The following is a 22,394-nucleotide window of genomic DNA, read 5'->3' as shown; positions in this document are numbered from 1 at the left end:
ATGCCCAATGATCCTCTGAATCAAGTTTCACTTCAATTCGCCACATGTGTGATGTGTGACCCCTTGCCATTTTCAACTGCCTCCTCAGTCATTCCACCCTGGAGATGAGCCTGCATGGGACCCTGGCACAAAACATTTTCAGATGGGGAGGTATTTTGGGGTTCTCCATGGCACGGAAAGATTTGAGAACTACTGATTTAGAAGCATTTTATAGAATCGGCCTGCAGGTCTTAATGGGCTTAATACGCAGGACTAAAACCATCCCTGGATCAGAACAGCAGTATTACAGCAGAGATAAGAGTTATTGATCCGCCCAGAGAGGAGAAATCAGGAGGAGTCAACAACAAGCTGCACTGTTGACTAAATATTCACCAACTCAGAACTATAGAAGAGAGCTTGTGTAAATCCCCAGCCCAACTGATCAAATGGTCTTCAATTCGGCCCAGAAGATGAGTATTCCCATTTATCAAATTGCGTTGCTGTCTTGTGGACTAGCACTGGTGGGAGTGGGCGCAAAAGAAACCCCAGGGGAGCCCGACAAAACTGCGGCATGGTCAAAGTCTATACGTGAGAATCTGCAAGAGTTTTTCACCACGATGAACAAAGTGGAGACTCTGGAAGCCAAGCTGAAGGAAGTGAAGCCAAGAGGTACAGTATGTGGCTTCTTGAGCAAGATGTTCTTGTTAAACCTACTACTGTATAGGCTAAGCTAAGCTTAGTACAATCCAGAATACAGATCAAATGCCACCAAAGAATATGTACCGTATGTAGTTTTATCAAATGGTACAAAACAATACTTATACAGCATACAGTTTAAATACAGATGTACAAAACTTACATAGCGTTTAAAGTTGTTTTTACGATTCTTCTCATGTGCAAATTATGCATATCAAAACTGGTATGAAGATGGACATTTCATCCATACATTTTCTATTTCATCAGGCAGAAGCTTAGTTATGATTTGTTTTTGTTTTCATAAAGGAGTAGTAGCAAAATATTATCCTGGGCACCATTCCAGTTTGCTTTTTCCTGCCTGATGACTACAAAACAATACTACAACATGACGTAACAATATCATCTGCTCCCGACCGGATCATACAGACTTTTGAAACAGAGACCACTCACTTCACACGGGTGTGATTTTTCTTTATATTGGATAGGGGGAAAATAACCGGTCCATTTGTATACTGTCAGAGTTACAGACTGTTAAGGGTCAATTTAGAATCTGCTAATGCACATATGCCATTTTGGAAATAACTCTTCCTACTTCTGGCTGGGCTGGGCCTCTTCCGACTTCCTTCACATGTGTTACCGATGATACTAGTTATTAAGTTTCCATTTGTACACTCTCAAAGTTACATTTGGATCCCACTCAAGGACACAACATTCTAAATCCTACACGGGCTGTGCTTATAACCACGCCCCGCATCTGTGGCCAACGTGGAAGTGCCTCTAGCCTACAACTACTGCAGGCTAGACAAAATAAATATGAACTAGGCTTTCGAAGGACGCTTCAAGGACACTTTGAGACCCACTGGTATAGCAGTGTTTGACCAGAACTACCTCTATAGAATTACACAGTTTACACATCGAAAAGCAACACAGCAGACAATAGCCTAATGTGTTACACGTCTTCTGTTTTCTCTTTACAAAGGTCACAGTCATTCAGAACAAGTGTTTGTTTACGAGCTTGTCACTGGGCTGAGTGGGCTCTCATCAGTGAAAATGACTTTGGTGTCCTTACTTATACCTTCTTTTTCATATACCTTGCCCGGAAGTAGCTAAAGAGCTATTAATTGCTGCTGTGCATCAATAGCTTTAGTACACAGGTTATTATGCACATGCACGGTATATCTGCACATAATCTAAAAAAAACATATTTGAACAGAACATTTCGTTTTGTCGAAGTAAAACATACTGAGGTGAATGTTTTCTCTCTCATTAAACAGCTCTCTTTAGTGCCGTTAACCCTACCAGTGCGTTGGGAGACAATGTGCCACACCCAGCCGACACCGTTCTCATCTTTAAAAAAGTCTTTGCCAATGTTGACAACGTCTACAATGAAGGTAAAAGGCAATGTTGATTTTGACAACAATTTTTGAATACAATTTTATCATATTTATTTAAGTCAATTGAAAGGTTTTCGTTTTAGTCTAGTTTTAGTCGAGTAAATATCATAAGATTATAGTCGACTAAATCTACAGTTGATTTTGGTAGGCCTTCGTGATGCTGTCGTAATGCCTGATTTTACAAAATAAGCTGTAACAACAAATAACAGTTTTATACGACAAAATCAACCCTTAACCATCATTTATTTTCATCACTGATTAATCTGTCAATCTTTTTTATACTTTCACATATTTACCCATCAGAACAAATCACAACTTCATTTTGGGGAACAAAAGACAAGCTTCGCACCAAGACACTTAAAATTACATCAGATTCATTTTCCGTTTTATTATTTTATTATAATTATGTTGAATTGCTTCACCCCTATAGATCAACTGTGCCAACTTCAACCTAAATTCCAGAGTGTCTCTGGCTACTTTTATTTACCACAGTTAATTCTGGGAGCTGTTTGGTATAGGAACTGTGGCACAATGCCTCAATCGAGGTTGAATGACTTTTGCTTATCTTGTTCTGCAAAAACAAAATGGTTGAAGTTTGCTTTTAAGAGTCACACTGACCCTATAGTTGTCACTGGGACAACGCCATTTCACAATACCTCAACAGCTGTTGAGGAAGACCGAAAACTCAACAAGACAGAAAACCCACCTCTTCATTCTACTGTTACTAGTATTACCATATTGTTCTTGCTTACTGTAAGTAGCTCTGGATTAATGCCTAAATTGTAAAGGCAATGTGTTTCATTCAACAGGTATCTTTACAGCACCTGAAAGTGGCGCGTACTTCTTTACGTTCATGTTTCACAGTCAAAGCAGGAAGTCCCCCCTCACTGGGCTGTCACTTTTCAAGAACGGTGACCGTGTGGTCAACTCTGGCCACAGTGTTGAGGGGAGGGAAATGGTCGCCACCCCTCACCACAACAGCGCTGCCGACTATATTGACCATGGTGGCAATTCTGTGATCCTGCATTTGGAAAAAGGAGACACTGTATTTATTGTTATTGACGAAGACATGAGCATCTGGGGAGACGAAAATGGCTGTAACTCGTTCAGTGGCTTTCACTTATCAAACTCGGTCATGGGATTCAAATACATATAGGGTAATGAAATACAGCAGTGGTTCTTACTTCGTTTGAGGCCTTGACAAGGACTCAATTTCTTCAAGGGATAGTTCACTCCCAAAATTACTTTTTGTCAATTGATTCTTTTTTTATTTATTTTTTGTCGCATTCCTAAGCCAATAATTTGATAACCGCCAGGCAATGGAGACTTTTCTGAGTCCGCCGGTCATCAAATTATTGGCTTAGGAATTTGACAAAAACAAAACAATCTCCATGAATTAAAAAGCGGCTGTGTAATAAATTGAGCTAAAATAAGTCATTTTTGGTTGAACTGCTACTTTAATATTTTCCTGATTCCCTGTTGTTGTCCGTTTCATGGACATAAAACTTCTGCTAGGAACCTGTTCAGCCCCTGTATTGGTTCTTTAAAGGTTCTTTTAGTTCTCTCTGTTATTTCTTCGGCTTAGAACCTCTAGTGTTCTATTATAGTAGCACTGATACAGTGCACAGACTTTGCCTGTCTTGGAAGTCATGTCTATAGGTCTTGAATCTCTGTTATGTTTATGTTGTAGTTTTCTTGATTCTATGTTCATGATTTCCCCAGCTGTAATCAGCCCTCATGTGTATATAGTCTTGTAGGGTCATTGATGTGTGCACGTGTGTTGCATCATGCCAGTTTGTCTGCGATGTTGTCCTGCGTTCAGTTCACCTGTATTAAAATACCCAAAACAAAGTGTGTGTGTGTGTGTGTGTGTGCGTGCGTGTGTGCCAGGGTTTATCGCGTTTGCCTGCATTTCTATACAGTATTTATCTATCTTGCACTGTCTTCTAGAAGATATTGCCTGTGGTGTAAAGTAACTAAAGTAGGCTACAGTTAATTACTAAGTAAAAAAAAACCTCAAAAGTGTAAGAAGTACAGTATAGTAACTATACTGTATGAACTATACTGTATTTCAAATTTTCAGTGTATGCTTTTACTTTCACTCCACTATACATCTCAGGGGCAAATACATGTGTACTTTTACTTCACTATACAATAATTTGCAATTTGTAGCTATAGTTACTTTGTAGATTTTGATTACTATTACAAAACATACGTTAAGGTGTGCGGGTGTGCGTGCGTGCTTGTGTCCCATGATCCCATCTGACTGATGAAATATCTATATCGAAAGTAGGCCTAGAGGTGATATTGTAAAATTAATATTATGTATGCCTAGTTTGCCTACTATTAGGCCTTGTTCAGACTGTCAGCCTTAATCCAGCAGCCCAAATCTGATTTCAAAGTCTGACTGGTTGGCAAGTATGGTGATGGTGATTCAAATGTGATTCATATAAATCAGTTTCCATGTCGTTTTCTGCTGTTTAGACTTGATCAAACCAATTTGATTCCAATTTGGATAGGCTAGAAATCTAGATTTTGAAAGCCATGATGTCTTAAATGGTTAGTTGGACATTTAGTTTCTGCACAAAACAGAGCCAACCCATACAAATCTTGTGAAATGGTCCTCAATTATTGTTTCATGTGAATTGACAATAGCATGGAAAGAAAATGATTTAAATAATCCATGCATTGCATTGATTTATATCATTGCATTGATTGATTATTTCACCAGAGTAACAATCATCATGGTCTGAAGAGGTCACTTATTAGGCTACAGACAGCTAGTGTACTGTAATTGGGAGGCGGGGGCTGATGCCCGCTTTGATGTCTCCTGCCTCCTGCATGCATGGATGAAACCGGTGGAAGAACTGGTTCAACCCGTTGGTCCTTTCCAGGTGTCCAGTGGGGTGTCCACGGTGTCCAGAGAGATACTTGTGTTGTTAGCCTGATTCGCTTGTAGCAGTCGATGATCTTCCACTGCTTCACACCTCCCTTTGTGTGTGTGTTTCTGCTGCTTGCTCTACATCCAGAATCCAGTCTCTTTTAGAGAATATAGTCTGCACCTACAGCCACCCATACACATCTATCCATGCTTGTATTGTGTTGGGAATACGCTGCCCTCTCCTGGTAGATATAGGTGCTGCGTTCTCTCAATGATCTGTCTGTCCAGTGTCCATGAGTTTTGTTTTAGGCAGTTCAATCCACATATTGATTTGAAAAGTCTTGCAGAAAATATTCCCCAATATAAATCTACAAATCTCTTATTCCAAAATGTAACAAAACCACACGCTTCGTAAACCGGTCAGCAGTATTGTCGAGTAGTAGTAGCTGAAGTCCAATTTAGGGCTAACATACCGACAACCAATTACAAATATTATGGTCCCTTATTAAAATACTTTTGACCTGCCGAACCCTACTTTGGGCAAGCATGTTCAATTTTTCAAATGTATAAAAATCATTTGAAAATAGCCAATCTTCATGCTCATGATGTATTAATTGTGTGTGCTTACGTAGATCGGCTATTTTCAAATGGCCAAAATGGGCTGAAGTGGTTACTGTATGTTTTGAAATAATAATCAAAATCTACAAAATAACTAAAGTTTTCAAATAAATGTAGGAAAAGTACAATATTTGCCTCTGAGATATAGAGGAGTCTAAGTAAAAGTATTGGAAATTGGTTAAAATACCTAAAAGTACAAATAGCCTTACCTAAAACCTGTATTAAGTACAGGTTTTAAAAGGTACCTAACTAAGTACTTAGTTACTTTCCTAGTTTGAGTCAGACTCAGACAGATGATCCTATTGGTCCCTCGGTTGCTAGCAGTTTGAAAAGCTCCAAGCGCCCCTCCCACTGCATCCCAGGCCGCGCGGTGATAGGCTGGGACGCGTTATTTAGAATCAACGCCCGGGTGGCACTGTGGTTTGGTTTCTCTGTTGTACTTGTTACTTGTTGTCGTCGTGTGGCTGGTGTGTCTGTGTGTTGGTTGCTGGAGTTCAACCGAGCTGAGGGAAAACTAACTGGACATTGGACAAACTGCCGTTTTACTGCCATCAAACACGGTATGTGAAACCACAAGATCACGCTAAAATATCATTGGCGTGCGACTGTTTAATCTTTTTCGAACTTCCCTAATGCGATATTATCATCGTATGAAGAAGACATTAACGTGTGTATTGTGGAAGTAGCTCTGGTCCATATAGTTGGAAGTTGATGAGAACTCATTTGCCTTTACTTTTCTAACGGCTATCGTGTGAAGAAGACTTGTGTACTGTAAAACGAAACCCGGGGGGTGGTCTACTCTAAACTAACCACTACTGCAACTTGCAACGGTTGCTTGCAACAACCTTGCATATAAATGCACGTTTTTGTAATGCTAATGCATCCTTTTTTATCAGCCCTAAACCGGTTTAAAAACATAGCCCATAGCACTTACCCTAACCCCTTAGATAGCATTTATGTTGGCTTAGATAGCATTTGATACAGACTTATAGCATGTTATGTAGACAGCACTATAATTGTATTGTATTTAGTCATAGCACGCCATAGTACATATGTATAGCATGGTAGTAAATATGTATAGTTTATATGTATAGTGTATGTATAGTTTCATTATATAGATATTCCACTGTTACTTTCTTAGCTTACGCATGTTTCATGATAAATACTTTTATGTGATGTATTCCCATGCTTTTGTTCTTGCTTAAATGTAAGTCGCTCTGGATTAAGAGCGTCTGCTAAATGCCTAAATTGTAAATTGTAAACAAAGGATTCTTTTCCTTTTCGCAGGAGGACATACATTATTTTCCTGGGAATCTTTCTTTATTGACATCACTTTGAAAGAAGGGATTGGAGTCAGTCAGCCGCCATGCCTTTTACACGGGTGAAGAGCAAGATACCCAAGCCGAGCAACAAAGGGAATACTGAGAAACAGGTACGTTAAGATTAACCGTCTCCCTGCATGCATGGGATTATATCTGGCCGTTTAAACATTTTTAAATCAATGGTCCACCACGGTATCCTGAAGGGATATGGAACATAACCTACTGTGAAGCTGTTCACAAACCTTGAAACTTGAAAGGGGTTCAAAGCTAAATGACCATCAGTGGTGGACACGGTACTCATTTTACTTATATGAAAGTATCAATACTGCAATGTAGAAATACTACTTCCAGAAGTGCTGGAAATTGTACTTTAGTTGTCGAGTACAGCACTTGGATAACATTTACTTTACACAACTGATGAATAGTTAATCTTGACAATAAGTGTATTTTGATCAGTTTTGAGGATAGACAATTAGGCAGTAAAGGAAGTCTGCACCAAACTACAGAATACATTGGACCAAATCATGTATAGCAATATCCACAACTTGCAACACTAGATTCAAAATTATAATAGTATATATATAATGTGGAATCTAGAGTTTCAACAGCCCATGGATCCAAACGGTAAAGTCGTATCTGCTTGTATTTGATTGATTGATTGAATACTTTATTGAAAATATATTTCAAAAGGATAAATTCACAAGAAAGCTGTTAGGCTTGTTTCCATTGTGGTCCTCTTGGGGAAAGGGGAAGGTATTAAACTCGCCAACATTGCAGCTGTACAGAAAGCTTGAATTATCCTCTATCGGCAATGTGTTTGTTTCCTAAAAATCCACCGTAGAGAATGTGAATGGATAACTAGAAAGTGTACTGTTCCCAAAATTACACTGTTGATTTCCAGTCAAGACATTCTGTGTATGTTACAAATGACCAGAATTTGAACGTGAGAGAGATTTTTAATATTTAGGAGTTTGATGTGAAGAAGCTCAATGTTGTTCATGTGTGCTAATTGCATGTTTTACAGGAGGATGCTCCCCACGCCAAGAGGGCCTCTTCTCCCCCTCAGGGGGCTCCAAAGAAGAGGACAGCCTTCGTGGATATCACCAATGTAAATATATATTTATGTTTTATTATTGGACAGGGCTTTTTATAGAGGGTATGCGCGTGACATCATCATCATACCCGGAAGTTATGCGGGAATGCCTACTCAGTGGAAAAGTCCTATTTGTTTGCATTAAATGACTTTAAACAACATTAAATTCACTTTTCACTCACTTTGCCACTCTGCCATTCACTTTATGCATGCGCATACCCTCTATTGATCCAGCGATTGGATGTCAGTTTGTCATAGCAGAACAGTATGAAACACTGGACACATACAGATGTGGATCAATGGTAGAGTGGCCGGTATATAGAGTTGCAGGAACCATAAGGTTCCCAGTTCGATCCCGGCCCCCTCCAGAGTTAGTGTGTCCTTAAGCATGCACTTTAGAGTGCTATATAAATGCACCATTTACAAAGATACAGTACTGTACAAGTACAATACTGTACAGCAATGGTTCCAAAACTTCTCAGGCGTTCGTGGTCACATGCACGTGGTGTGTGTGTGTGTGTGTGTGTGAGGCATCTAGTTAAAGTGTAACTGTAAGAATGAATAACTTTTCTATCACTTTCCTCTTTTCTGCCTGGCCCACTACACTCTTGTCTCAGAATCAGTTTGTCATATCACATCTTTACATGTAACAAAGCGGGTTATTAGCTTTTGTGCAAGCTGTGTTTGTGTGTCAGTACATTAGTAAGTATACAGATGTGTGTCCCCGTTTTGAGTCTGCTATGCACACACACACCCCCGTAGACTTTGACACATGCACCCTGCCACCGCAACTCGGTGTGAAACGTACACAGTATGTTTATCTGTGGACCTGACATTTCCCGAACTACTGTAAAACGTATTTTGGACGCTTGTGATATGCGCTTGTGATATTGATATAATTTGACCTCACTATAGCTTTCTCCATTTGAACTTGTGCGTGCGCGCTGACTCTGTCCAACAGGCGCACAAGCAGCTCCACCTCAGCCTGCCTGGGAGGAAGAAGGACGCCCAAAAGAAGACTGTCAAGAAAACTACTGCGTCTACCTCCGTGTCTAAGAATGTGTATAACCTAAAAAAGTAAGGCCTCCTGCTTTTTAACTTTCCTCTTTAATTTATTCTCCCCTTAATTTTATCTGCTCTCTGATACCTCGCTCTCTGACCCTTCATCTGTTCCTCTTTTATCGAGAAGATCCGTCTTCCCTTCGTGAACACAAGGCAGTTAATAAAAAGGGGACAGCAGCTTGAATGCTATTAGGATTTTGAATATAAAATATTGCTGTTTTCTCGTCACTCACAGCTGTATTCTCTAGTCTAGAACAAGGTGTCCTAAACAGTGGATTTTTAAATTTCAAAAGAAGTTCATACATAAAGATTATGAACGAAATTCCCCAAATTAGAAAACAAATGGACGATCTACAAGCAACAGGTTGCAATGTTGTTGTGACCTTGTAGTTGTAGGTCTTATTTTCACAGGTTGGATCTCGGGGAGACATTTAATTTGACTTTTGGGTCTCAAGCTCAAACGTTTGGGAACCACTGCTCTAGAAGATTTTGGGAAATTGTGCGGGCGACATTTTGACATGGCAGTATTTTCAGGTCAATTGAGAGCAAGCTTTCTTCCTATTGACCATATGCATACCGCGGCCATCTTGCCAGCGAGGTGGTAACTAGCTGCAATTTCCCATTGACAGCCCATACGTCCAAACAGAAAAGTCCTATCTGATTGTATTAAACCATGTTGTATGAAAAGCTTGAATTATTCTCTTTACATCGGCAAAGTGTTTGTTTCATAGAAATCCACCGTAGATATGCAAGGAAGTACATATCTACGGTGGATTTTGACCAACTGGCATTGCATACTGACTGTTACAACTTCAGACCTGTACACCCTGCTTCTCTCACAATGTCTAAACGCATTTCCTTTTTTTTGGTCATTCCTCCGCCACCTACCTCCCCAGGTCATCCTCTACTGACACCGATCTCCTCAGCTCATCTGTGAAAACAGACGACACCGATCTCATCAGCTCCTCCTCGGTGAAAACCGATGACAGCGATCTCCTCAGCTCGTCTTCACTGAAAACCGAGGACGGCGATCTCCTCAGTTCGTCCTCAGTGGAAACCGAGGACAGCGATCTCCCCAGGTCATCCTCTACTGACGGCGATCTGAGCTCGTCCTCGGTGAAAACCGACGACAGCGATCGCCTCAGCTCGTCCTCGGTGAAAACCGACGAGGGCGATCTCCTCAGCTCGCCCTCTGTGAAAACCGACGACACCGATCTAGTCCTCAGTTCGTGCTGCTCGGTGACCTCTGACGTGCAGGTTGCAGAGGAGGAGGTGGTCACCTCGGTAGAAGAGCTGCTGGTGGTTACTGCTGCTCCCTCCACTGGCCAAAAGCAGCCATGGCACCTTCAGAGACGACAGGTAATGTGTCGTGTGTGTGTGTGTAATGGCATCTCACATTCTCTCTGTTCTTTGTGTCAGTGGCTCTCAAAGTGGGGTCCTCGAGAGGGTCCCCAGTGCAGCTAAATGATTGATAGATAGGAGGAGCCAAACAGACCCCCGGCTGCTAAGGTAGTAGCTAATGGGTAATGGGGATCAAAATATACAATAAACATGTCTGTAAGGGTTTGGTGCTAAAAGGATGACACAAAGCCCTGAGGTCTTATCTTTTTCCATTGTGGTCGTGTATCTCTGATCTTACATTCATGTGGCTTGCAAGAGTGGTCTGTTCGCCGTCACCATGAACCTTATAGGTTTTGAACCTTATAGTTTGTAACTCTTATTTTAACCCATTTAGGCCTGACTGCAACATTTATAAAATGTCTTTGTGCCACATTTTCACGATTTTTCAATTATAGCAGACCTACAAGCTTGTGCTTGCTTGCTAACCTTGTAGATCTGCTATTTTTTTCAATAGCTAAAGCGTAACGTAATACTTAAAACACCAAAAAGGGTTCCCGACCCAAAATGTGTTAAACTAGTTTCTCCTAATACAGCTGTAAAAGATGTAAAGCCACTTTAAGTATTATTATTTAATATTCATTATTTTATATCAGTGTTTCCCAAACTGTGGTGCGTGCACCCCTTGTGGTGCGTGAGCACCTTCTAGGCCGTGAGCAACATAAAAAGGCTAATGGTTGCGCTATGGTTTTATTTTAAATATATTGACATATTATGGCAGTATATGCAGTATATAGCCATATTCAGGTTCATATGTCTTTGTATAGCTTATACAATTTATATTTGCATCAGCTGGGTCGGTAGGTAACGGGGTGTGTAACTGAGGGGGACACCTCCGGTTACTTAGATTAAACACTGGTTGAGGCGGACAATATGGACTTAATTCCGATCAAAGAATTAGGCTCCGGAGAAAGGATATCTTAAGCAGATTTATTTGCAATGTGGTCTGGAATAAACAATAAACATAAATAAAGAATAGCATCAGTAACATGAGCTTGTTACATTAACTGAAATATCCACAGCATTATGTAAACACTAGAAATACAGATTATCTGCACAGTATCTTGAAAGGCCATCAAACATTGGTACACAAATTAAACCCAAACTATCCAAATCTTGCTGCATGGTAAACCTGTACAATACAAATTGTCTGCACAGTATAGGCACAGGATAAGGAAATCAACACTCCATGTGGTATATAACATATTAAGGCCAAAAACGGTCCAAATGTTGATAAACATGTAAAGAATTAAATACTGTAACACAGTAACATAAACGGCATAAAAACGGACTACAGGCAGTAGGGAGCTAAGCTAACCAAACAACCATGTGCTGTCAATTAACCAAACAAACTATCAAAACCTAATATACAGAGTCACAGATATTATTTAACTACTAAAGTAACACTTGTGACCCAAACATAGTACCGGTACAGGTACTTACTTTGATGAAAGAACGCACAGAAGATACACTTGGAGAAAACAAATACTTTTCTTCCAGTCAATTTTAGATGGTGCTGGTGGTCTGTTCTTCAAATGCTCTGCTGTTCTGTGTCTAGGCCAGTGGTTTCCAAACCTTTTCATGTTAAGGACCCCCAAATTGACACTAATTAGCCTGTGTACCATTTACCATTTAAAAACATATGCCAGGGACACCCATAAGAGAACATTTTTTACAAACCGTTTACGGTAATTTCAAGTACCCATGACCTGAATTAAGCTACCATAACGTCCATTTATTTGTACACTCAGACCCATATAAGGGTCCATTTGGTTCCAAACTATCATTTAGCTGGAGACACACAGTCTATTCACTACTGCCCTGTGGACGATAACAAACGATAGCAGAGGATGGTAAAATTCATGTTTTACTGTCAGTCACTCACATTCTCCTCTCCCAATAGGTCCCGGTGGATTTTGATATCGACTCCCAGAACAAGGATGACATTTTCTTGAACCCCGAGTATGCTCTGGACATCTTTGACTACCTCAAACAAAGAGAGGTAAAAACAAAACGCTAGGGAAATATTTGTAACGTGGCGCACATGCTGGCGCACATGCTGCATATCAAAGTGAATGCACAAATAATCCCCCTTTTTATGTCGGCTGACCTGTGTTTTTCTTCTGTTCTCTCTCTTTGTCTTCCCCCTCATATTGTTTCTCTCTTCTGCACGCTATGCATTTCAAATTCTCACTCCCTCTCTTATCCACTCTTTCTCAGTGAATTTACACTGTTTTTCAACAAACGCACCACTCCCCATAAATCACATTTAGTGCCGGAAGTGCATCAAAATAGAAGCTCCGGGGTGCCAGAGTTGTCTGGTCGCTTTTACTCTGAAAGCCATGAACCGGAAACACTTTCCTAAAAAAGTTGACTTTACAAAGAGACCTCACATCCCCGATCATCTTAATTATTTTTTTTACGCTCCAAAACACTTTCGGATGAGGAGCAGAAATGAAGCTCAAGCATATCGATCCATTCATCACCACGGAGAGCGCCCTGGATTAGGAGATACGAGTCATTCTTTCCGCCGCGCTAACATGGGAGTCAATGACAAGCTAATTATTGCACTGAGCGTTAGCATACGGAAAGCGAAATGCCAAAAAGAAAATATAGGAAAGATTCTGAATATTCTCATCTCGCCCCGCGTCGCTGGGACGTCGCTAGGACGTCCACAGACGTCGTAGGCACTAATATTTCGGGATCCTTATGACGGCCTCATGCGTCCTACGAACTGAAACGGTTAAAATAACATTCATAAATGCGTTGAATCATTATATTTATTCATTTCTCTCCCTCTCTGCAGGAGAAGTTTGTCCTGTGTGACTACATGCCCATGCAGCCCAGTCTGAACACAGGAATGAGAGCCATCCTGGTGGACTGGCTAGTGGAAGTGCAGGTGGGCTTTATTCCACTGTGTTGCTTTTGTCTTCGGTTTTATATAAGTTTTATATAAGTGCGAACATGTGTGCCTCAGTTGATGTTATTTATTACTTAGAATTGCACTCGCACAGAGTATGATTGTATCTGTGTGTCACTGTGTGTGAGAGACAGTGGAAAGTACTGTACTTAAGCTAGTGTCTTTTAATTTTTTAATCTTAAAAGTGTGAACTGCTGATTTAGAACTATTTTATACTTTAGCTATTAAAAAATAGCAGATATACAAGTGCATATCTCGTCACTTTGTGTCGTGCTATGAGATTGTAGATGTGTTATTTTTGAAAAATCTTTGTGTGTGTCTTTGTTCCTGTTACAGTACTTTGCACGTGCGTTGAATTTATAATGCTGTGTGTGTGTGTGTGTGTGTGTGTGTGTGTGTGGTTAGACAATAGACATACAACAGTCAGGGTTTGTCGGACTAATGACTGTAGGGCTGTTGAACGTATGCACCACAAAGCAAACATTTTTAACTAAAATCTTTGCTTCCAGGGGACTCTGCAAACTCTGGGGGGCAAATAACATGTAATTTCGTGTGTCCATGACATGAAACAGATTGTTGAGCAACACTGATATAGAAACATGCGTTTTTCAGGACATTTGTGGAATCGGTCTCGGGCATTTTTATTTAAAGTTTAAACGAAACGTGTGCCTCTTGCAGGAGAACTTTGAGCTGAACCATGAGACCCTGTACCTGGCGGTGAAGTTGACAGACCACTATCTGTCCCTCTGCCCCGTCAACAGAGAGAGTCTGCAGCTCATTGGTTCCACCACCATGCTCATTGCCTCCAAGTTTGAGGTGAGAGAATGAAGCAGGGTTGTGCTTTACGGCGCTGTTTTGCCAAGACTGGGGCAAGACTTTTTTTTTTAAATGTGTGTATATATATATATATATATATAAATCACGTGTGTCAATTAACCCAGTTTGAGCGGGAACTCCTTTTGGTGATGGCATTATGTTATGATTTAGCTATTGAAAAATAGCAGATCTACAAGCTCATAGAGCGCCACCGAGTGGCGCGCTACGAGCTTGTAGGTCTGCTATTTTTGAAAAATCGGAAGAACGACTGACGTAGAAACATAGCCTTTTAAGAAAACTGTCAGGATGTAGAAGACATGTTTATAATCTGATCTCAGGTCAAAATGGGTTAAGAACAATCCCTGTTTCTTTCTTCAAAAGTAGTTAATGAATAATAATAAACTGAGACTGTACTGTAGATCTGCCATTTTCCTAATTTTGGGTCCCGGGTCCCATTACATTTGCTGGAATTCCCCCTTTCCCCTGAAAATGTTCGAATAATTTTTGTTCGTGTAGAAAAGGGTACCGGTATATTTATTCTCAAACTTTTTGGTAAATTCGTATGGCAGAATTAAAGTGGCCATCTAAGCATTTTTGAAGAAAACCACGCATTTCTCCTTTCCCTGTCTGTCCTAAATTGTCCCTTTCCCTCAGAATTCTGGTTGTTGGAACTATACTGTACCAGATGTACGATTTCAAAATGACCCAACTGCTCATCCATCCACAGGAACGCAGCCCGCCCCTGATGGACGACTTTCTCTACATCTGTGACGACGCCTACAGGAGGGAGGAGCTCATCACCATGGAGTGCAACATCATGCAGACCCTGGGCTTTGACATCAACATCCCCATCCCGTACCGCTTCCTCAGGCGCTATGCCAAGGTTTGTACGTGTGTTTTAAGCTTCCTGTCTTTGTGAAGACCTGTTGTCCTTAACAAGGATTAGTATTGAAAAAGGACATTCTGGAACCTGAGGACGTTTTGCTGGTCCTCACTTTCCTCAAGTTCTCAACAGAGGCCGTTTTGCGATGAAGAGATTCAGGGTTAGAATTAGAATTGGCGTTAATAATAATAATACCTGGGACTTATATAGCGCTTTTCTAATACCCAGTTTATGACTTATGTTTAGGAGTAAAGTTAGACTTGAGTTATGGTGTTTGTCATGTTTAAGATTAGTTAGTGAGTTATGGTTATGACTTATGACTTGTGTTTAGGGTTAGTGGTACGTTAAGGCTAGGACTTATTCGTTTATGGTTACTAAGAGGTGAGTTTTGTTTAGAGTTCCACTAGGTGAAGTAGGCCGCGGGTGGAAAGAACTACGATACCATATCATATTAAAGAGCTTGACTTAAATGTAGTCTACTCTAAAAGCACAAAGGTTTATTATTATATTTGCTGATTTTAGACAAATTATGTTTGGTTATGATGGTTAATCTTAGTAATGTAGTGGTTTAGTGTTCACGTCGCCATGCACTGTTCGTGCAATAGAGCGTTGCAGTCCCGCCCCCTTTCACGACACCAGGCCCAGGAACTAATTCCCAATGTATTTTTCCCATAGACATTTCAAAAAGTATTTATTTAAAGACCTTTTTAAGCGTCGTACAAAGCCGAGGCGTGACAAATCATGACAACAAACACAATATTTTTGACCAAACAAATGATTACAAAGAAGATAAACAACAAAACATGCCTTTTTCTTTGTTTAGCCCAAAACATTGTGTTTATTGTCATGATTTGTCACGACAAGAGTTGGCTTTGTCCGCGACGGCCCTTAGTGAGCCATTTTTGTGTTTGATTTGCATCCTTTCATGTCTGTCTGCTTATTATGGGTTTTGTTTGTGCAGTGCGTGAGTGCAGACATGGAGACCCTGACCCTGGCCCGCTACGTGTGTGAGCTGAGCCTTCAAGAGATGGACCTGGTACCAGAGAGAGGCTCCCGGCTGGCATCAGCCTGTCTGCTGATAGCCCTGGTCACCAAAGACCTCGGAGGATGGGTGAGTAACGCACAGAAGAATGGTGGTTCTTTAAAGTTCTCAGTCGCCACGATGGCTTTCAGTCATTCGGTGATGGTTTGGATTCCATAAAAGCCAGCATGTCTTTGGAAGCATGTTTCACAGCAAAAATAGTAGATGGGCCATTTGTGGTGATTACTGGTATTTTAAGATTGGAGCATTCGTATTGGTCAAACTAGCAGTATGTTTAGATGCAGCTTCCATAAAGCGACAGTCAAAGCCTCTGTGATTTCCTCACAAATTCAAGAATAGTGGTCCAATTAATTACGAAATGACAAAGGGTGGATCAAATGTTTATAAACTAGCTAAAATAATGATATTTAGTATGTTTCCTTCGTGAGCTCCTCCAACCTGCGTCTTACATGGTGCCGCTCACCCAACTGGAACAATTTTTTACCAAAACATAGTTTTACATATTGTGGTGTTTAGGAAACGGCACTAGTGTGGGGAGGGCTCCTTTCACACTGTTTCACGAATCGCACATTAGTACACAATCTTTCAGTCGTGGGATTTCATTTTTGCTTTAATCCATGTGTCTCTATAGAGGGAGACGCTGTCTGTTTCACTAGGCAGTAGGCTAGGGGTTCTCAAAGTGGGGTGCAGGGTGCACCCCACTTTGGTCCTTGTGGAGCGTTCACAGCAAAATCATACTTTACCCCCTATTTTCCAATTTAGTTATGACATTTATTTCCTTCCACTGCTTTTTTAACAGCTTTGGGAGAATTGCTGATTTTAGCATTCTACTGATTTGTAGAATCGGCCTCAGGGCTTAATTTATTATGTTCTCACTCTTTTTCTGTCTCTCCCTCCATTCTCTTCCAGTCCCCCATCCTGCAGTTCCACACAGGGTACACAGTGTCAGATTTGGCCCCTGTAGTCGGGAGACTCCACACCATGCTGTGTGCGAGTCCCGACGACAAACTGAAGGCCATCAGGAATAAATATGCACACAAGTAAGTGGCGCTGAGGCACAACAACAGTAATCTGCAAACCACCCGCCTATGCATGGCCACACCAGAACATGCTCTCAGCCTCCCAGGCTCCCAATACACGCACATTGGACAGAATAGGACCTTTCTCCACACTGCTGTCAGTCCGGGTGTGGAACAGAGCATGTAGTTGATTCCATCACAGACAATAAAGCGTCACGGTCCCGCGTCGGTCCCCCTTTGAGAACGGCGAGGGCACCGGAAGAGAAATTCCATATTGGGCAACAAAGTCTTATGCACACCTATATGCTCTGAGGCGGGTGTGTAGGCAGGGCTCGATGTATTCAGAAAAATGCACATAAAGTTCACAAAGACACCGTCTGCACTTGCAATACGAACTTTATTGGCATCTGAAGAAGGTCTTTGACCGAAACGTCGCCAAAAAAAGTTTGTATTGCAAGTGCAGACGGTGTGCCGGTCTTTGCATTTTTCTATTGGGGGGAATTCTCTTCCGGTGCCCTGAAAGGGGCGGGACTGTGATGCTCTATGGCAGGGGTGCCCAAAAGGTAGATCGTGATCTACCAGTAGATCATATGACATGCCCCTAAAGAGTATTTAATTTAAATATATTGAAGAAAAGAAAACTATTTTAAAAAAAACATTTCTCCCTCTATTTCCCATTCCTAGTGCATTTGTCTTATATTGTACAGAATGTAATACAATACATATTTAAACTATTTTCAGCAATGATATAATAATTGATTTTTCGTGGGTAGATCTTGCCGAGCTGGTCATTTTGAAAGTAGCTCTCAAGTCAAAGTGTGGGCACCCCTGCTCTATGGCCTTCAAGCCAGTACTTTTAACAGATTAAAATAGGGTGCGTTTTGTGTCCCAAACCACAGTATATAGTTAAGAGACGCAATAAACCAACGGCCTCTGCATCCACGGGATGCACTACTGTACTCGGCATGTACAGTAAAAATAATACACGCGAAAATAAATTGCGGTAAAACAATAATCAACGGACACGATCATTTTTGCTTGGCCACATCCGACCTCATCCTACGTTCTAAACAATACAATCCACGTAGGAATTGTTGTAGAGACTGGGAAGAAACTGGCAGTTATTATAGATTTCATATAGGGCTGACCCAAAAAAATCGATTAATCGATGTTCAATCGATACGCACGGGAATCGATTTTTAAAATTTGAATCGAATAGTCATTAAAAAAAAAGCGGGACGCTTTTGGTCTGCGAGACGGCCCCATTTGGTCCGCGAGCCATGCTCGCGCCTCGCAGCACCGCAACGCCTCCTCCCCTCTCCCCCTCACTACTAAGTGTGGTTGCATTTTAGAATATGCAAGGAGAACAAAGAACAAGTGGTGTACAGTGTCAACTATGTGACAAGAAATTGGCGTATCACATACGGGCGAAAAATCGGCGAAATTTCACGCATGGGACAAGGGAAAAAGCCGCTGACCTCCTGGGCTCCAGGCGAGCTAATTTGAGCCACGGTCATCCACACTTTTCTACCCCAAGAAAGAGCCTCGTCGGAAGGGTCTGAGAGCGGCGTAGACCGCGGCGCAAATTAGCGTGCCTGGAGCTCCAGGACTGGTGTTTTTTTTTGTGTTTTCACATCTGAGTTTCAATCGGAAGAGAAGCTTGATTATAGGCTATATATATATTTTTTTTTGAGAGGTAATGCCTGCGTCAGGCAGTTGACTTGTTACGGTCGGATGTTTTATTAAGCCTAATTATTTGTGAGTCACTGCTTTCATGAAGGCTGCAACAGTTGTTGCTTCAATGCTTATCGTTTTAAATAAATGAGACCAAGCCTTTCTCTCCGCTATTGTTTACCTCGCACCTCGTATCGCGCACCCCCCCCCCCGTTGGGTTTCGAAGCGTCGATGATCGAAACAAATTTATATCGAAGCGTCGATCATCAAAAACGTAATCGAAGGTCAGCCCTAATTTCATATAGCCAAAATATGAAATATGTAGAGCATTTTTTATACTAGTTTATTTTGCTAGCTTTAGTTATAATAATCATTTCTGTTTTCTACATGCATATAACCAAATGGTGCAATTTGTACAAATGGCAAAATTTGACTCTTAATGTTGAAGTGGGACTCGTAAAATAATAATAAATGCATTTTTTTATAAAGCACTTTACATTCTTACATCAAAGTGCAAAAAAACCAAAACAATAAAAGAAGTGTAAGCAACATCATAATCGGGAAGGAAAATCTTTCTTAAAAAGGTGCGTCTTAAGTCCACAGTCTGTGGACTGTGGTGCTCTCAGGAGAATGGGAAGAGGGTTCCACAGACGTGGGGCTGTGTGGCAGAAGGCCTGGTCGCCCATGGTGCGGAGGTTGGTGTGGGGGACGGGGAGAAGATGGGTGTTGGAGGAGCGGAGGCTTCGGGTGGCGGGTTTAGGGCAGATGAGTTCTTTGAGGTAGGGGGGTGGGGGGAGGGAGGGGCATTTCCGTAGATGCACTGGTGTGTAAGTAGGGATATTCTTGAATAAAATCATAATAATAAGGGAGATCTTGAATAAAATAAAATGTCCCTCGGACTCATCTAAAAGACCATCCTTGCATCCCGGGACTCATTACATTGAAAACCTATTTACATCACTTCTCTAAACACCCTAAAAGTTAATTTACGACGGTGGCATTAAAGTGAAGGGATTTATTGGTCGTAAATATACGATTATGGCTCGAAATGTGTTAATGGTACCTTCAAGAGATTCATTTGAGACAAAATGGCTAATCATTCTCTCGTTCTCTGTGTGTGTGTGTGTGTGTGTTAACTTCATTAGGGTGTTCTTTCAAGTTGCAACTCTTCCGGTAGTGTCCATGGACCTCTTGGAAGGTGTGCTGACAGCATGAGAAGTGAGAAGATGTACATTTTTACAAGAGGAAAAAAACCTGTATGTGTATAATGTATATATAAAAAACACTTGTTTATATTTGCACTTGATAATGTTATAATATTTATATCAGTGTAGGCTGCCTGAGCTTTTCATATTTTGGTAGTCGTTTGCCTGTGTTTTTTATAAGCGAGCATAAATAAAGTTTTAACGGGTCCTGTTAATTAAAAAACGTTTCGAGTTCCTAAGGGAGCATTTATTTTATTTTGTTACCGAAGCTGGCTTGTTTATTTGTGTTAAAGTGTTTTTAAACATTTTATTAAAGAAAAGTGTTATTTTGACTGGGAGCAGGAAAAAAATGGCTGTATATTGTTTTTCCCTCTTTGGAAGGCAAATGTGCACATGTATGCACTCATTTATTCATTTGAATATAGACCTATTTTATTTCCCCCTCGACACAACTGGTGTGGTTTTGCATTTTGTTAACGTAAGCTAGGTGTGTACATTAGCATCTTGTTTAATATTGTACATATTTCTGTACCAGTTACACCACTCTGATGCGTCAAAAAATAAAGAACTGTTTTATATTCTGTTTGAATTCTCTTCCTTATAGTTTAGGTTTTCAGTTTCGCATTCATGAGGTGTTTAGTTTGATTGAATTGTTTGCTGTAGTAGTGAAATAAATTTAAATCCGCAATGAGAAATATAATGTAATATATCGTAATGTATCGGCTGATATGACCCTGGAAATAATCAGTGGTTGTATATCGGTCATAATTTCAATATAGTGCATCTCTATTTGTAGTCGTCGGAAAGTAGATTTTTTTTTCACGATGGTCTTCCTTAACTTATTTGTTTTGGTGTTCTTTGACACTACATCAAAGATCATAATTATTTTTAATAAACCTTCAGTATTTGGTGCTTGGCTTCTATTTACACTACATGACCACTAGAGGTCAGGAATGTTCCATGTTTTGGCTAATGGAACTCCATCCTAATCCAGTATGACATCAGTGGTTCTCAAATGTAGGGATCAGAAATAGATTCCCTGGTATTCTACTGCAGTTTTTCTGCTCCACCAAATGGCAGACTATGGTCCGACCATATAGCAGGATATACAGTATAAAAGGGGGGGAAAAGGTACTTTTATTTTAACTTAATTAAAAGTATCAATACGGCAATGTAGATAGGTTTATTTTTTTCATGAAAGTGTCCTATACTTCAAAAGGAATGCCAGTATATCTGCCCACCTCAACTGCCAGAGGTAATGCACCAAATCGTAGCTGGGCACAGAGGGACGTCTCGCTACATCATTGATTGGGTGCATCCCTCCATTCCGACATGCTGCCATTCCGACATGCCCCCATTCCGACATCCCCCCATTCCGACACATTTTAGTCCCACCATTCCGACAGTCCACAAATCTTAAATGTATTTTCAAGGCAATTTTTTAAGGGGTGTGTACTAGCAACTTATAATGTAATAATCAGCTCATAATGTAATTAAAAGACGAGCACATAACTTAATAATTTTTCTATAATGTAATAATGTGTTACATTAAGAACCTCCACATAGGCGACTCATACTGTAATAAAACTTTATAATGCAATAATGTCTTTATAATATATGAGCTGATTATTACATTTTATTACATTTTAGTCATATTGACCATGACACTGACATGATACTGACCATGACACTGACATTATACTGACCATGACACTGACATGGATGGAACTAGTAACTAGGTCGCGTTTTGTTATAATAAAACTCAGTTGAAGGCATATTTCTGCTGGCATGTGACTTTCTTTCTGGGACATACTGTATAGGCCTATCATCTTCAGAAATAATCAAATATAATTCGGAGTTAAATTAATAATTCAATTGAGTAATTCATGCTATTACATTCGATAATATTCAAGCAGGATAAACCATTTGTACTATAATCAATAAACCATAAATAAATAATAAATAATAAATAATAATATTTATATTAATATAAATAATGAATAAATAGTTGTAAACCATTTGTACTATAATCAATAAACCAGAACGAGGTATAAGGTGAACCCTGACAGTGAGACACCCTGCACTTCACTCAGCCCAGAGCCTTAGAAATAGACAGTTATGCAGTTCTATTATACAGCTCTGTTCTGCGCCCCCTCACTAACGCAACTCTTCTATTATACGGTCTGGTCTAGGTCCGGCTTGAACCACACTCCCCGGAGGCACACTGTCGCGCACTGTTTCGGCTGCGCACAACAGCTGCGCCCAGTTTTTAGACAGCTGGTGGATGGAAAAGAAGCTCCACCGGAGAGCGCGTCCGTGAAGCTGTCCCCGTCGCGTCAGTCGGACGCGGAGGTGGAGCTTCTTTTCCACCCACCAGCTGTCTAAAAACCCG

The 22,394-nt window shown here is 40.6% G+C and overlaps 1 protein-coding gene across 1 annotated transcript; it reads left to right on the top strand.

The window, feature by feature from the left end:
• Window positions 1-5,994: 5,994 nt before the first annotated feature.
• ccnb3 (cyclin B3) lies at window positions 5,995-20,566 on the top strand. Its single transcript, XM_083788675.1, has 12 exons — window positions 5,995-6,128; window positions 6,856-7,000; window positions 7,915-7,998; window positions 8,945-9,060; window positions 9,942-10,404; window positions 12,347-12,445; window positions 13,250-13,342; window positions 14,042-14,179; window positions 14,907-15,062; window positions 16,024-16,173; window positions 17,014-17,144; window positions 19,943-20,566. The coding sequence occupies exons 2-12, from the start codon at window positions 6,935-6,937 to the stop codon at window positions 20,010-20,012; spliced, it is 1,566 nt and encodes a 521-aa protein (XP_083644801.1). The 5' UTR covers window positions 5,995-6,128; window positions 6,856-6,934; the 3' UTR covers window positions 20,013-20,566.
• The last annotated feature ends 1,828 nt before the right edge of the window (window positions 20,567-22,394 follow it).

The sequence above is a fragment of the Protomyctophum parallelum genome, assembly GCF_964188405.1.
Source record: "Protomyctophum parallelum genome assembly, chromosome: 18".
Classification (NCBI taxonomy): domain Eukaryota; kingdom Metazoa; phylum Chordata; class Actinopteri; order Myctophiformes; family Myctophidae; genus Protomyctophum; species Protomyctophum parallelum.
Note: the sequence above shows the minus strand (reverse complement) of the source record. Positions and strands in the feature narration are given on the sequence as shown.